The 16,305-nt window shown below is 37.6% G+C and overlaps 1 protein-coding gene across 3 annotated transcripts in view; it reads right to left on the minus strand.

The window, feature by feature from the left end:
* Positions 1 to 8,017: 8,017 nt before the first annotated feature.
* Positions 8,018 to 16,305, minus strand: part of LOC101578265 — a 148,721-nt gene continuing 140,433 nt past the window's right edge. For all 3 annotated transcript variants that reach the window (XM_023719221.1, XM_023719223.1, XM_023719222.1), the window contains exon 2: positions 8,018 to 10,496. In XM_023719221.1, the coding sequence (XP_023574989.1) occupies positions 8,070 to 10,256 (2,187 nt within the window). In that variant the 5' untranslated portion in view covers positions 10,257 to 10,496 and the 3' untranslated portion in view covers positions 8,018 to 8,069. The remainder of the gene's footprint in view (positions 10,497 to 16,305) is intronic.

The raw sequence follows: 16,305 nt of genomic DNA on the forward strand, positions 1-16,305 counted from the left end.
CCAGCCATGCGTAGACTGAGACAGGAGGATCACAAGTCCAAGCTGCATAGTGAGAGCCTGTACCAAGTAAATAAATAAATACTTTTTTAAAAAGACCCTTAACTCGGATCAGAGCTTACGGAATTATAGACCTACACTTGCATTAGAAGAGACAGACTGGCAGGATATACTTGTGCTGCAGCTGCATAATTATCAGTCTCTTCTATGTCATAGTTTACCACCTTTTCTATGAGACTGTGTGGCTCTCTAGGGTAGGAATGGCACAGGTGCTACCCAGCCTAGCATGAGGCTTGGGAATCAAAGAATGGCCATTACCACCCCTTCTCCCTATCTCGGGCATTACAGATGTCCTCAGGGTTGGAGGTCTCTGTCCAAAGCCCTGGCAACCCTGAGGATCATCTGGCTTGCACCACAACCAGTTCTGACACAAATCTGAGATGTTCTAGTACTTGTGGCCATCAGATCGGACACACTGTAGCATTAGCATTCATAATCAAAGGACTGCTTTCATCAGTTCCCTGCCAAGCTGAGACAATACAGCATGGAGCAAAGTTCCATTTCCTGAAAATAAGACAAGGTCAGAAGCACATAGGACAATGGTCTGCAGCCACAGTGGAGCATATGAAAGCAGAGCCTTTGCGACATCCTGGATTCAAGGCAGAGGCAGATGATCCCCATGCATCAGATTTCTATTCTAGTTAACATCACCCATGGCTGGTTGCAGCGCTCTTCAAGCATAAATCCACCTCACCCATAGGCATCTCAAGGCTGTATGGAGCTTGGACCTACCCAGTGCCGTGTTAGTCACGGCAGGCTGTGGGCTCAGGGTGTGTCAGGTTAGTGTCCACAAAGCGGTCTATCCTATTACTTCTCTAGTACCAGGCAGCATGATGAGGCCAGTGAACCTGCTTGAAAGAAAAACACGGAGGCGGCCCTTGCCTGGCTGGTGTCCTGGTGCTTTCCCTCAGGTATGATTCCTCCGTCTGCCAAAGAGAGTTTTGAGTGAATGCATACTAGCTGTTGACTAGACAAGACCTGCACCTAACTAGGCCCTAGGGAATGCTTTGGGGACAAGGGATCTCTGGGCATTCCCCAGTTAATTCTCAGGATATCAATGGTGGATTTGGGATAAAAACAGTGCTAAAACTCCAACATCACACCAAGAGCTGACCAACAGAAACCTAGATTTAGGGTACTGTCTAGTATATTTCATTTTAAAAAAAGAAAAATATGATAGAATAAAAACCAGCACTAGAAACAATACAAAATTTCACCAAGCAAAAAAAGTAATAGGAATTCAACAATGATTGCTGTTCTGCATGATGTTATCTTCAAATTAGTTAAGGTTACCAGATATAAATGTGAAAGATTGGTTTAAAGATAAAACAAAACAATAATAAAAGTAATAAAATAGCAGAATTGTGCAAAGAAAATAAGCAACTTGCTTAGAATTTATAGAAGTACACATACAAAGATAGATGATAAAGATTGAACTATGCACCCAACCTAGATGTTGCCACACATCAAAAACATTAAGGAATTTTAGAAAACCATCTTAATAGCCAACACTAATATAGGCTAACTTTCTGATGGAGAATTTAAAACGTCTCCTTTAAAGAAACTAAAAGAGCTTTAAGGGCAACAGTTAACCAAGGTATTACCCTACCAGAAAAACTTAGCGAAGAAATGAAAACAAAATTTACAAAGCAAAGAGAAAGGTCTCAGATGTATTTTTAAGCTCAAGTGTTTAAATTATATATTTTAACAAAGTTAGAAGCAATTATAGAAGTCATAAATGGAACCCTACATCAAACAAAAAGATATCAGTTATCTCAGAGTTTATTTGGCAACACATAGTTACAGAAGAAAAGAAATGAATGAAAAGGACTGAAGAGGGCCTGCAGGAATTTTAAAGGAGCATTAAGAGACAAATTCTTTTTAGCTATTGGTGTTTATGAATATGCATAACAGTAGGAAGATTTTTCAAAGACATTGAAGGAGAGCATTTCCTAAATATAGACAAAGATATTATTAATATGGAGATATAGAAAGGTAAAATGGTCAATAATCAGAGTAAACTCAATCAGAATAAATCTACCCAAAAATGCACTACAAACAGTGCTTGAAGGTGGAAGATATGACTTTCAAGGCAGCAGGGAGGAAAAAAATCTATTAATACATAAATGTGCCTCATGTTGCTTATCACAAATTTCTCAGCACAAAATGGATAGGCCCGGAAGCAATGGCTCACAGCTTTCACAATACTAAGGAAAAAATTGCCAGCCAACAGTGAAATACCTAATATTGTAGTCAGCATTTTGCAAGGGAATAGATTTAATATAGGATGCATAATTTATAGGATTATAATATTCACTGCAAAAGTCAAATGGGTGAGTGGAAGAGATCAATCCAAGCACCAGAGCCTCAAAGAATCCAATTGAGGGCCTGGATCCCTTGGCAATGTCTTGCATAAGCTAAGATGAATACACAGAGCCAATGACAGTGTCTCACACAAGAGTATATCAAGGATCTGCACTGGAAGACCCAAAGGTCAGCGGTAGAAGCCAGAAAGGCTGCACTAGCTGGGTGAATCTGGGCCATCAGCCTTAATCAGGCTGAGATCTGAAGTGGTGATCAAGGTAAGGATCAGAATTCCCCGAAAGGACGCACAACCATCCTCACTGATGCTGAGTCCCTATCAGGAAAACCAGTCTGACAAGCTTTTCCAAGAGTCAACACCACAGTCTTCCCCTCCAGTTCTCCTTTTATGGTGAAGTAATAATCCTCAGGTGGGCCTTCCATACCCAGAATCATGCTGGTTAATTTTAGCTGGGTATTGTAAGTTGACCATTAGTTAATCCATCACACCTAGGAAAGCTATTGTTTAAAAGTGGAGAGATAAAGATATTAGCCATTGTCTAGTGGGAACCATATTTGTATAATATGTGGATGTTACTTCCAGTCATTCCACATTTCTCATATATAAGACAATTTTATACAAAGCATACAATGATTTCAATTCTGTGCTTGGAAGAATCATATATATAATGCATATGATTTTTTGTTATGATCTGATATTTTCACTTAAATCATGAATGAGATTTTAACATATCTTTTCCCCTCTTCTCAGCTGTCTCACTAAAAGCTTCTATTCAAAATTTAAATACAGTGGTTTAGCTATATTTTTCAATCCCATTTTGTGCTCAGAGTTGGCTGATATTCATGTGGATTATTTCTTTTTATTAATTTTATTGAGAAACAAATAGCAATGAGACAGTTTCCAAACAGGTTAGTGGGACAGTTACAATGATTAATACACTGCATATTGTTGTCTTCATAGTAGTTATTCATAGTACAAGATGCAGATATGGTATGCTGTCCAAACACTATTATTATAAATCTTCTTCTCGTTAAGAGAAAGTAGCTGTGTATCTACCTTATTTTGTATGTACAGATATATATATATATGTATATATATACAGATATATACATACAGATAGACATATATATTTTACTACAAAATTGTCCTTCATTTATATCCCTCTTTTTTGTTTAGTTTAGTCAGAGATGGGTGTTCTATTGCCATTTAAATATTGTAGATGAGTGAATTCAGCAAACTAATCCTATATAGTCCCATAGTACATAATAGTAGTGGGTTATCACTGATCAAGGAGATTATGGGGCCACAGAGGAATGCGATCGATGATGGAGAGTGTGTCAAAAGAGAGTCAACTAGTGAAAAAACATTCTCCCAGGCTTTCACAGATAGCAAATTGGTCAAGCAATGACCATGACTCATCCACATGGCTGACACTGACAAAGAATCTACAAACTGCAGTACAGGGTTTCAGGGTAAATCCTGAGGGAATTTGACTGACCTTGTCAGATCCAAAAGCTACAATTCTCGTTGTCTAGGTCTTGCTTTATCTTGGTCTTAACCATCCAGCAGAAAAGTGTAACCACAAGGTATAAAAAGTAAAGCCACATTAATATGCTGAGCTGTAAAAGGCTCAAGTCAATGGCTTCTGACATTGCCAATCCTATGCATGTGGATTATTTCTCAATGGTACAGAGTTCTGCTCCCATAAATGTTATATAGTGTTAAAATACTAGAGAGATTCACAAGTCTTAGTTTTTGTTTATAAGAAAATAATTACATGTTTATAAAATTTTACAGTCACAATAATTTATTTAAAATAAATTTTAGTAAGTACCAAATAAGTTCATACATATATTGATTGTACATAATCTTTCATATATATGCAACAGGCTGAATGACTGTAAGTAACATCTAAATGTTACATGCAGATGGCTATTACTACTAAATAATTATATTAAAACACAATATAGATAATATGTTCTCTGTTTTAGAGTTCTATTAATCTGTCAGTTTAAACTAGAAGAAAATTGAATATGTGTTGCACATGTAGATAATGTCATATTTATTATGTTGTTTTATTTAAGAGTTAAAAACTCAAAAGCTAGAAAGAAAAGAATTCTTTGGGAAAAGAGTCTTAAAAGTAAACTCTGTTGAAATGAGAGTATTGACAATGTCCAATACATTAAAGAAGTTAAAAGAAACAAGCCATGTTTTAAAATTAAAGGAAAGACACTACAAAGAAACATAAAGAATAGAAAGCAAAGCAAAGATGAAATTTAATATGTAAGTCACATTAATAAATAACAATCAGTTGAATTCTTATTGAATGCTTGTATGTTCCAGTTACTTCTAGTTTCTAAGAAATCTGTCCAAAAAATGGACATAGGAGCTCTGCTCATGACATGGAGTTTGGCAGGGAAGATAGCAAGCAAGTAATTGCAAAAGTGATGACATTACTGGATGTTAAGATGAACAGAGTACATAGCAAACAATATCTAAACAGGTTGCAGAAAGCTGGTGAGCACGTTGTCGCGGGTAGTGGTTCGTTTTCATCATCACTAACCAGCTGTACTTCAACCAACATACTCAATACTAGAAATTCTTTCAGCAGAAGAAATAAAGCAAGAATGACTGCTGTCAACAGTAATATTTATTACATAAATTCTTCCCAAGATAAAAGACACAAAGAATGATTTAGCATCAAATATGTGGGAAATGTGGAGACCAATGAGATACTGTTTTAATCAGAGGAGTTTTTAATGAAATTAATTCAATATCAACCCAGACTCTATAGTACTTACTTTATTCCAAGTATAATTTAAAAGAAAAACAGGGATAAAATGCTTGTCTAGTGAGTCAGAACAGAGAAGAAATGATAATATCATAATGTGGTTAGGATCAGTACAATGAATTAATGCAGAGTTTTATGGTAAGAGGAAAGCCAAATAATCCTTATAATTACAGCAAGAGAAATGTTTCCCAGGAGATGACAGTACAAGACAGAGCTTTGGAGGATAAAAATGTATACAAGGGAAGATCTTTCTAGACCGACAGATCATTGATTTCAAATGTAAGAGATATAAATGAAGCGTTCGCACTCTCTATATTATAAAGAAGCAAGTGTGGCTGTAGTATTCGTTACAAGACTGGGAAGAGTGAGAAAATGCTTTCAAGATGTTATACTTCCTCTGTGAAAGAAATTTAGACTGTCTGGAAAATCATGGACAAGAATCGCACGGCATGATAAGCAACTGAATGACTCTTAGCACATTTATACCTCAGAGATACATTATTCAAGGTAAAAGAGCATCTGTCAGGGGCCGGGGAGATGGCTCAGTGGAATAATCCGTTCTCCAGCAAGCGCAAGGGCCTGAGTTTAATCCCCAGTTCTGAAAAAAAAAAAAAAAAAGTGCATGTGTGCACATTACTACCATAATCCAGATGAAAAATGGTGTGATAGTTACCTAACGTGGCAATTTGAGCAGGCAATGCTCAGCTGATTGGCTTAGCATAATTCTGTGTATACTGAATGAATGACTTCCTGAAGAGGAAGGCCCCACCCTCAATGTGTCACCAACCAATAGGCTTATAACCTGGATGGAATAAAAAGGGAAAGGAAAAGAAAGTCTTGCTTCTGTGTCTTTGAAGCAGCTCCAGTCTTCATCACTGCCTTAGAACTTCTGTCTCCAAGCTTCCAGCGCAGACCCGTCAGCCTTTCAGTGGAGACCCTCTGCCTTCCTGACACAGACTTGAACAGTAATCTGCAGTGCACTTTAGGCCTTTGACTTTCAGCTGGATCCCCTGGGTCTCAGTACACAAGTGGTTGTTTCGCATTGTTTCCATCCTAGCTCTGTATGCAGCCATTGTAAGCCTACCTTATGAATTCTTATATGTATCATATGTAAATATATATTTACATATCATATCTTATATTGGTATACATTTGTATATCTCATTAAATATAAGATATAGATCTTATATTAGTATATTTATATATCATATGTATATCTTATATTAAATATATTCATCTAGTGAATGCTGACTGATACAAATGGCTATGATCATGAGGAGAGCAACAGTGGGGGAGGAAAAAATGTTAGGACTCTAGAACTAATAAAGCCATAGAACTCATGGGCTTGAAGAGGAAACAGGATTTTAAAAAGCCAAACAAGACATCTTAGTAGATGGTGATATATGCCTGTAACCTAAAATGCAGGAGTCCAAGGGTCCTACTGATAAAAGAGTTAAATCCAAAACTAATGAGATGAATTATGGCTGATTCATGTTGAGTTAGAGACACCAATATCATGTTCCAATTAGAAATGCTCAGTTATGCATGGTGGTAATCAGAAAGATTTGAGGTAGAGAAGCCAGATTACAAGTCATTAGAGAATGAGAAGTGTTGCTGTGGCTCGCACCCAGCGGTCCCCAGAAAGCTGCATGCACTCAGGGGTGGGGCTTTTGGAAGGTGGCTGGTTCATAGGCATGTGGTGCTAGATTAGGGGTGTGCCACTGGGATTAAGAACATGGTAACGAAATTGCTTTAGCATAATTCTGGTAGTGGATAATGGAACCCCTCACCACAGATGTGAGAGTTATCAACCAATAGGCTAGTAGCTTGGATGGAATATAAAAGGACAGAAAGAAGGTCTACCTTTCTGCATGCTGCTTAACTGCTTCCTGCCTACCCTGCAGTGGTAGGCAAGGCTTCTCCTCTGCAGTGACATGCTTGTGCCATATCACCCTGCCTTGGACCCAGCTGAGTGGAACTGGATCCTCCACCAACTGTGAAGTGAAATACACCTCTCTTTTCACTTGTGGATTCTGGGTGCTTCATCCTAGCAAAGAGAAAAGTCACTTAGGACAAGTGTTGGTTTTGGTCCTTAGTAATGGAGATGGTCACTTAAGATGAATAAGTAAGGAAACTGCTTCACTTCCTGCCACTAACACCGTCAGGGCAGCAAAATCATTTCTTAAATACCTTTCTTATTGACCTATTTGATCGCATACATAGAAGTGATGGTTAGGTGACTTCAGAGCCCATAACTGTAGTGTTATCTCAGAGTGAAGTAGTGCTATTTGTACTAGATTGTCTCTCTTTAGATTTTTCAACTAAGGTTGAATCAATTATTAGATCTCAGAGTATGTATTGCTGACATAGAATAATTTTTCTAAGACTATATAATGAGAAAGATCTTTTTCATATATATTCTCACCTATTGTATATGAGCTGGATTTTCTTTTGCAACAAAAAAAAAGATTACTAAAGTGGGTTTAGAACGTCATTACTATCTGATCTTACGGAGGAGGATAGTAACAGTGAAACTCACTGCTACACAGAGTAGATGAATAAGGCTTTTGTCTAAATACTACAAATTCACGTGACAATAATTATACAATGGGTACTTTAAGATAGACAGTTAAAAACATGAGTCATATTTTAACTCCTAGATCAATCTATTATGTAACTAGCAAATCAAATTAAAAGCAATAGTTCTCCTTAAGTAGGTATTTCATCAGCCAAAATATGGAAGTGCAAATTGTACTAAGGACATTATAAAGCATGACAGGAAATCAAACACTAGTCTCAAAGAACTAAGAAGACACTGGAAGTTAATTTAATCAGAGTTTCTCATTTTTGAAATTGTGCTTGGAAAAATTTGTGCAATATGATTGGTCCCTTCCTCTCTCACACTGTGTTGGCATTCCTCACAGGTGGTGTTTTGGGATGCGGTGATTGCTTTTTACTTGGTTTTCCAGAAAGAGGCTGGTAATCCTTGCTACATATGAACTCAAGCCAGGAGACCCCTGGCGGCAATCTGTGGTGGCTAAGTAGGTTGGTGACTACAGAGTTTGAGAGCAGATAGGGTGCAGTGTCTCTGGATAGAAAGGGTTCAGAGGGTGAGGCAGAAGAGGAAGAAGAGGAAGACGTTGGTGAATGGGTGGCAGTGGAAACAGAAGAGGGGGAAGAGGAGCAGGAGGAAGGAGGAGGTGGGATCTGGGATGGTGAGTGAAAGCTGTCATTATTTTTAACATAAAGCAGCCAGTCTACAATTTGCTCCTTTTGGCTCACAACTTTGCTCTTACTGGACACTGTCAATGACCTTTTTTTCACTCTGAGTTCCTGGGAGGTATCAGATTCAGATGTAGAGAAAAGTTGTGATGTCTTCTCCATTTCTTCCAGGTTATCAATTAGAGCATCTTCAGGCTGGCTTCCTCTTATAGAGAGGGGTGGGAGAAAAGGAGAAGAATAAGTCTCTGGTAAAGTAAGGAGAAAAAGTAATTTCACTTGTATTTTGCCCTCAGAATTGGCCTCAGGTGTTGGTATGACAAATAGTCTTCCACAGTGAGGGTCTCTCTTTCCTTTCAAATGGTTACATGGAGATTTTATGCAGGAAGCACACGTTAAACAAACTGTGTATGTTGATGAAATGCGAGGGCCAGGATGAGGATTTGGCCTTCCTCTCATTCTTCGGAAGAGAATCTGTCTAGAGAGATCCCTTTGGATTCTGGTCTTGGAGAGAGAATTGATGATTTTGTTTACAACACGGTCAGGGATAGTCCCGCCTTTCACAATGCAGGGATGACCATAACGTAATGTCCATGGAATTTCTTTATCTGATTCTATCTTTGCACTAAAATCAAGGCTGCCCTTACTCTGGGGTCTCGAGGCCCGTGTGGAGGCAGCTGCACTCTTCTTCAGGCAGTGTTTGGTGCTTGAGGATGCCTGTGCTGGAGCATTCGGTTTGAGATGAGACGGTGGCTGTTCTGTGGCTCTGCTTTTGTCACTTGGTGAAGCAGTACTCTGAAACATGGAGTGACATCTGGGTGAGCTGAGAGACTGGAAGTGATGATCAAGTGCAAGCACTGCTTGAGATTTGGGCTGGAACACCGATAAACTCTGAGATTGATGGGCAGAGTGCAATGCAGGTGATTCCCTTGATTTCACAGAGGATAATGGTAAACTCAGAGCACTTGCTTTAGAGGTCAAGATAGACTTTCTTTGAAGCCCAGAATCCTCTAGTGGTGAATTTAGAGCTGTCTGATGGAACTCCAAAGAATGTGGTGTCTGAAGAGAGTTGTTTGTTTGAGCTTTGGTACTGAGTGATGGCGAGCTCAGTGATCTTTGATTGTGTACCAATAAAGATGTCCACAAACCATCCAATATAGATGTTTTCTGAGGTTTGGATTCAAGTAACGCGGACCTATTTACTTTCTGCTTGGGTCTCAAAGAAGAGACCCACAAGATATCAAGCAGAGATGTTTCTTGAGGTTGGAGATTAGATAAAGATGAATGTGAAACTTTTTGGTTAGACTTTAGCAGTGGTGATGTGCAGTGAAAGTCCAGGCTGGAAGATGTAGTCTGAGGTTCAGGGAGAGGTAGCTGTGAGCTCGAGTGTGTTTGACTTGGTTCCAGTGATGATGATGTCTTAGTAAGGTCAGATGAAGATGTTATCTGAGGCTTAGGGTGTGATAAGGGGGAGCTCAAGGCTTTCCCAGCAGGATGAAATGGATTTTTCCAGTGGTCTAGTGAAAGAGTGCCAGGGCCTTTGGAGAGGGATAATTGTGACTTTTTAGCCTTATTATTGAAGCACTGTGAATTTTTTGCTGGAGACTTAGGAGAAGGCAACACTGAACAGCTCTGGGTTGCCCGGTTGTAGTCTATTGAAGGTGCTGCAAGGTTATTGCTATAGGATTGTACTTTGGCCACAGGTTGGCCATTGAGTTGACTACGTTTTGTAGCACTGTACTGATGTGTTAATGAGTTGGTTGTGGCCAGGTCGTAAGAGCGGTTTAATGGCAGAAAGTGTTGATCAAGATATGCAGGTGGCACCATGGTATGCTGACAGAGAGGTCTTTTTGAAGCAGTTTTCATGTGGAGATGTTTTAGTAGTGATTAGAGGTTAGATTCCATGGACAATGGGTGAGTAAATAAATACTATCTAGTAGTTTCAACCTTGTATCTTGTAACTTCACCGTTAATTCCCCAAAATTGTAATTGACTCAAGACTGAGGCCCAGATGAGGTTGAAGTGGGAAGAGTAGCCATTTGAAGTTATCCTATTTTTGCTTTAATTTCCAAGAGGGTTGTTTTTCTCCTCTTGAAGAAATAATACCTGTTAACAAAATAGTGAAGGAAGTTCAGAAGACGTCCTTGTTAGGCTCTTAGTTTTCTTAAATTGCATACTGTCATGACTCGAGAAAACAGGATTTTTAATAAACTCACAATTTGAATCCCACCCACTTAGTTTGCCTTTTGAATTCATCTCTCTAAATATTAAATAAATATAATAATTTATTGAACTAAAGACTTAAAAAATCTATGTAAATCATCTAACAGTGTCCAGACATAACAAAATATACCATCACTGTTACACTTATTAATTATTGCATTCATTTAAAAGAAAATCTGTGATAAGTTACATAATCAAGTGACTCTTAGAGAAAGGTGAAATGGAAGTTCCAAAATGTTACCTTTCAATGTATTTACAATTACCAGCCATTACCACCTTTTAGCCTGCTTCCAACTACACATATGTTTCTGTGTGCATTTCAAAGACAATTGCTTATTTTATGACTATTTGTCAGCATTCCAGTTGTACAATATTTTTGAAATTATTGTCTTTCAATGTCCTCCTTCTTTTATCTTTACAAACATTTGAAAATTATTTCTTATACGCTCACACCAATACAATTCACAGTTACAGCACTAGTTTTCTTTTCATTTCCTTACTGTAAAAAAGTCACATTACTATAGCTATGCTTAGCATTTGAGAATCATCCCTAGAAGTTCCTTAAAAGGTAGAACCCTCTACAGCACCAAAACTGATGATATTATCTATCGATCGAGAAGCACAGACACACTTCTTTCTAAAGAGAACATCTAGTGTCACATGACCCACCATTTTATTTCTCACGGCAGAGGCTGTTTCTTCATATTTTGAAGCCAAGACACATGACAGAATTTTTAAAGTGCCAAATAACTATAATAGATCTTGGGATTGGTCAATTAATCCTTCGGGCTTAAGATAATTTTTTTTGAATAGATATGGATTTTATAGCGTTTAAATTTTTACAGATTTTTATTCATTTTAATGAGAAAAAAGATAAAATACAAATGAAACTTTCAAAAACAGGTGAGTAGGATAGTTAAAATAATACATTGCATATTGTTGTCTTAGTAGTAGTTATTCAGAGGACAAGATCTAAACATGAAATCTTGTCTAAACATTATTAGTACAAACCTTTCTTCTCATTGAACTAAGAAAAAGTAGCTGTATATCTATCTTAACTATCTTGCATATATATATATATATATATATATATATTTGTTTTCTCTACAAAATTGTCCTTTATTTATATCCCCCTTTTTTGTTTTGTTCTGTCAGAGAGGAGTGTTCCATTGCTGTTAGAGAAACTGTCTTTGGAGAAGTCTTTAAAGGGTCTTTTTGTACTTAATGCCAGTCCAAAGACTGTAGCTACCTGAATTCAGCCAAATAACCCAATATAGTCCAGCAGTCCATAATAGAGTGAGTTACCAGCACAACTGGCAGTTGTCCGAAGTTGTGGACTTGAGCCTTTTAGAGCTCAGCGTATTAATATGGCTTCACGTTTTATACCTTGTGGTTACACTTTTCTGCTGGATGGTTAAGACTAAGTTAAAGCAAGACCTGTATAACTTAAGATCTTAAGAATGAAATGTATTATGATGTGGTTTTGTGATTTTTCCATGCTTCTATGATTTATCAAAACACTATCTTTTTTCACTTTTATTATCTGATATAGTTTTCATATTTATCATTCTATGTCCCTCTATTTTTGTTAATCTTATTTAGTTTTCAATTTACATAAGTTTGTAATTATTTATGGAGTATGTTACAGTACATACGTGTTGCATATGTGCGCAATGTGTAATGGTTAAATAGGAAAAAAATTCACATTTTTCAGTTCAACTATTGTTTACATGCTGAGAACCTCAGAAATCTTCTCCTGGAATTATCATAAAACAATAATCATTGCAGAGTATAGCTATCCAGTTGTGCAACAGAGCTTGAGATAGAACTTCCTCATCTCTCCCAAGCCCTCTTGCCGCAGTCCTTACCAAACCAATTTTTGAAGAACCAATTTATTCCTCATATACGTCAAAGTACACAAGCAGCTTCAATTCTATTATTGCTACAAAAATTTACCCTTTTCAAGGTACATTTTTCACATATTTACTCTTGTTCTATTTGGACTTATGTAAAAATACATCTGTCTGGTACCTTAATGTACTAGATTTCAAATCTTGAATCATTTCTCATAGAATTCCTCAGGTACCAATATTTTTATAGTACCAACTGAACCCCGGGTGTCGCAGTTATATTACCATTCCTCCTTTAAAAAAAAAAAAAACTTTTATGTATTTAATACAGGGCCTACAGGCCTGTATTAATACACTACACAGATCGGACTTGTAATGATCCTCCTGTCCTCAGCCTCTCGAGCGCTGGGATTGCAGGTGCACGAGCCCACACCTGCGTTCTGTCGCCGTCTCAGGGCACCCCGGGGTGGGGCCGGCACCGCGCGCTGAGCATTGCATCCTGGCCCCTGCGCCTGCCTAAGCATGCGCTTTAGTCCGCGGAGCCGTCCGGCTGGCCCGCCAGCCCCTTCTTTTTGAGCCTGTTTCCACAATTTCTCTCGTATCTTCATCCTTTCTCTCCCTACTCAGCCTCATTTCTAGCTACCAGTATAGGCATGCGCCCCTTCATCCAGCTAAGCACCAGGACCATCCACCAGTAAGTTCCTGACTTGTTTCTCTAGTCTTGGTTTTCTCCCAGCTTCGACATTGTATATCCAGGTAATCATAGTTCTCCGTACAGAATCCCACCAACAATTCAAACCAAAGCAGTTAACTAAACCCTCTTTCTAGAGAGCATCTCTTTGTTGTGTCTTCATTCTCAGGTCCTAACACTTAGTCACCTCTTTAGCATATTTGAAATAACCTCTGCCAGCTATGCCTTCCAAAGTTTTAAACATCCAGCCATGCTGTTTTTACATCTTTCATATCTTCATTGGTCATTTTTTTTCGGATTTCACTATTTTTAACATATCTTCTAGATTAATATAGTAACGCAGTAACCTTTTCATCACCTTTCCTTTTAATGCAATATCTCTTTCCCCATTTTGGTCTGTCAGGTGTTTGAGAGGTCACTCTTGTTGCTGGGATACTCTGCCACCTACCCGGGGATTTCTCTTGTTTTGTAGAATGCCTGCAGGGGCTAAAAACATAAGACTTTCCTTATAGTTGCTGGATTTGATGTGGTTTGACTTAATCTTTAATGTTATACAAAGGAAAGCAAGCAAACACCCCACAATACATAATACGGCATCTAAAGCTTAGACTAGAGGGTAAAACGACTTCTACAGTTGGGAAATTAAAAGATTCCTTAAACAGAGCAGAAAAAAAAAAAAACATTAAAGTGATAAATTAAATCACTGACTCCTATGTACTGAAAAGATATTTAGAAAACATAAATGTAAGTTATAGAATTTGAAAATTATATGTGATACAAATACATGTATCTGTCAAAAGACTTATTCCTACCCAAAAAGTTTAACATAATACTAAAAAGAAATGAGATGTTATATATACATGAGAAAAACACACAAACAACCACGTCTCAGTGATGAAAATGAAATGCTTAGCACATACATGAAAAATAAAAATGGTCAGTCTCATTAGAAATCAGTGAATTGCTTGTTTAAATGGGGCGATACTACTACATATTATCAAAATGTAATGAAACAAAAGGAAGATTGAATAGTCAATAATTGCTGAGAATATTAAATATAAGTATCATATACTACTGGTTGGCTAATAAATTTACAAAGTCAATTTGCAAAATGCAGTAATCTTTCCACTAATCTAGCTTGTATTATTACAAATACTAGTAAGAGAATGAGGCCATTGCTTAGTACATTGCAATATGCATGGGAAACATGAGTATTTGCACCAAAATACCTGTACTATCATTTTAATCGAAACAGCCTTTTTAACGCCAAACAAAATTACCTGTTAAGAAACAGCAGATTGTATAGTGATAAACTGACTCCAAGGCATCAACCAACAATGAAAATTGAAAACTACCGCATCATTGCCACGACATGGGGCACCTAACGCAGAAAGTTTTGAAGGAAAAATATGCACACAGAAATTACTTTACGATTTAATGGATCATTGTATAAGATTAGACCAACTGATTAAACATATTGATATCATCATGCAAATAGTCAGTATAATAGTGCATGTGGCAAGGAAGAAATTAAAAGAAGACGGATTGGGGATGGTGGGTTATGGGGATATTCCTTCTAGACTGTGGGGCTCTAGCACTTATGTGCCTTTTGTGTAGATTCTTTTACTTCAATAAAAAGTGCAAAGATACATAACTTGATGTTAATTGGAAAAGACACATCTGAAACAAAATTGCTTTGAAAGGTGAAACTTTCAAGGATCAACCAAGAAGATCTGGCACACAGATGCAATGAAAACTTTTTTAAGGAAAGCAGAGGGAATGCAGTGAGGAAATCCTGGTATCATACATACAGGAATAACAGAATTCAAAACAAATGGAACATGAGTCCCCTTGAGACAAAAACCAGAGAAAAATAGCATTTCTGAGTGTTTCCCATTTTTGGACTTATTTAGCAAGTGATGCTTCCATTTCAAACAATACATTTTACTAAGACCATATAGGTATTACAGATAGCCAAAGATATTATAAAAATTTGAATGAATCTGTATAGAACTTGAATTGCACTATGAAAGAATTAATTCAAATATTTTCAGTAACTTTTTTTTTTATTTTATTTTAGGGAAGGATTTACGGGGTATTCAGGGTCTCACTACTAGCTTGGACTCAAAGTGATCCACCCATTTACAACCTCCCAAGGGCTGGAATTACAGGCATGCGCCACCACGCCCAGTCTCAATTGCTGTCTCAGTGTGCCCTAGGGGCAGGACCAGCACGGCAGGCCCAGGGATCGAACCCCTCTGCCCCTGTGCCTGCTTGCAGGTACTTTAATCCGCTGAGCTACTTAGCTGGCTCCCAATTTTTTTAATAGTTGAGTTGTATTCAAGGTTTCCATGAGCGAATGTCTATTATACGACTTTCTTCACAATACAATTCCAGATGCTCAACTTGCTTGATACGCCTGTTGTACATAACTTTGATACTTAAATATGACAAGGATAATTCAAAATTAAAGGACAAATTATGGAGTAGTGTATCATATGCAGTAATTCTGCAGTAAAATCGATCAACTTTATAGTATAATAAAAGATAATCATATTTGACAAAATTGATATTATTCAAACAAAGCAATGATGATTTTTATTAGGAAACACTAGAATCTTTCAAGTTGATGATTCATCAAAAAATGTTTACACATGCTTTAAAAAGTCATTTAGTAGGAGCCAGATGTGTTGGCACATGCCTATAATGCCAGCACTCGAGGGAAGAAGCAGGAGGATCATTGTGAGTTTGAGACCAGCCTGAGCTATATAGCAAGGCTAAAGCCAGCCGCTAAAAATCAAAGCAAAAGCAAATTCATCCCTGGACCCAGGGCACGCTGAGGCAGCAATTGAGATGGCACATGCCTGTAACCCCAGCTCTTGGGAGACTGTAAACAGGCGGATCACTATGAGTCCAATCTGGTAGTGAGATCCTGAACACCTTGTAGACCCTTCCCTAAAATACATAAGAAAAAAAAGCCAATTTAGATGATACTGTTATAAGTTGATAAAAGATACGCACATAATTTAATGCCATTTAGGAAAATCTAATCACCAAAATAAAGAAGGAATCAATAAAAAAGGAGAAACAATCTTTGAAAGGCAGAAAATACATTATCTTTCTATGCACACTACACAATAATGTACAAGTT

Source organism: Octodon degus, unplaced genomic scaffold (genome assembly GCF_000260255.1).
Source record: "Octodon degus isolate 3935 unplaced genomic scaffold, OctDeg1.0 scaffold00066, whole genome shotgun sequence".
In the NCBI taxonomy this organism is placed as follows: Eukaryota; Metazoa; Chordata; class Mammalia; order Rodentia; family Octodontidae; genus Octodon; species Octodon degus.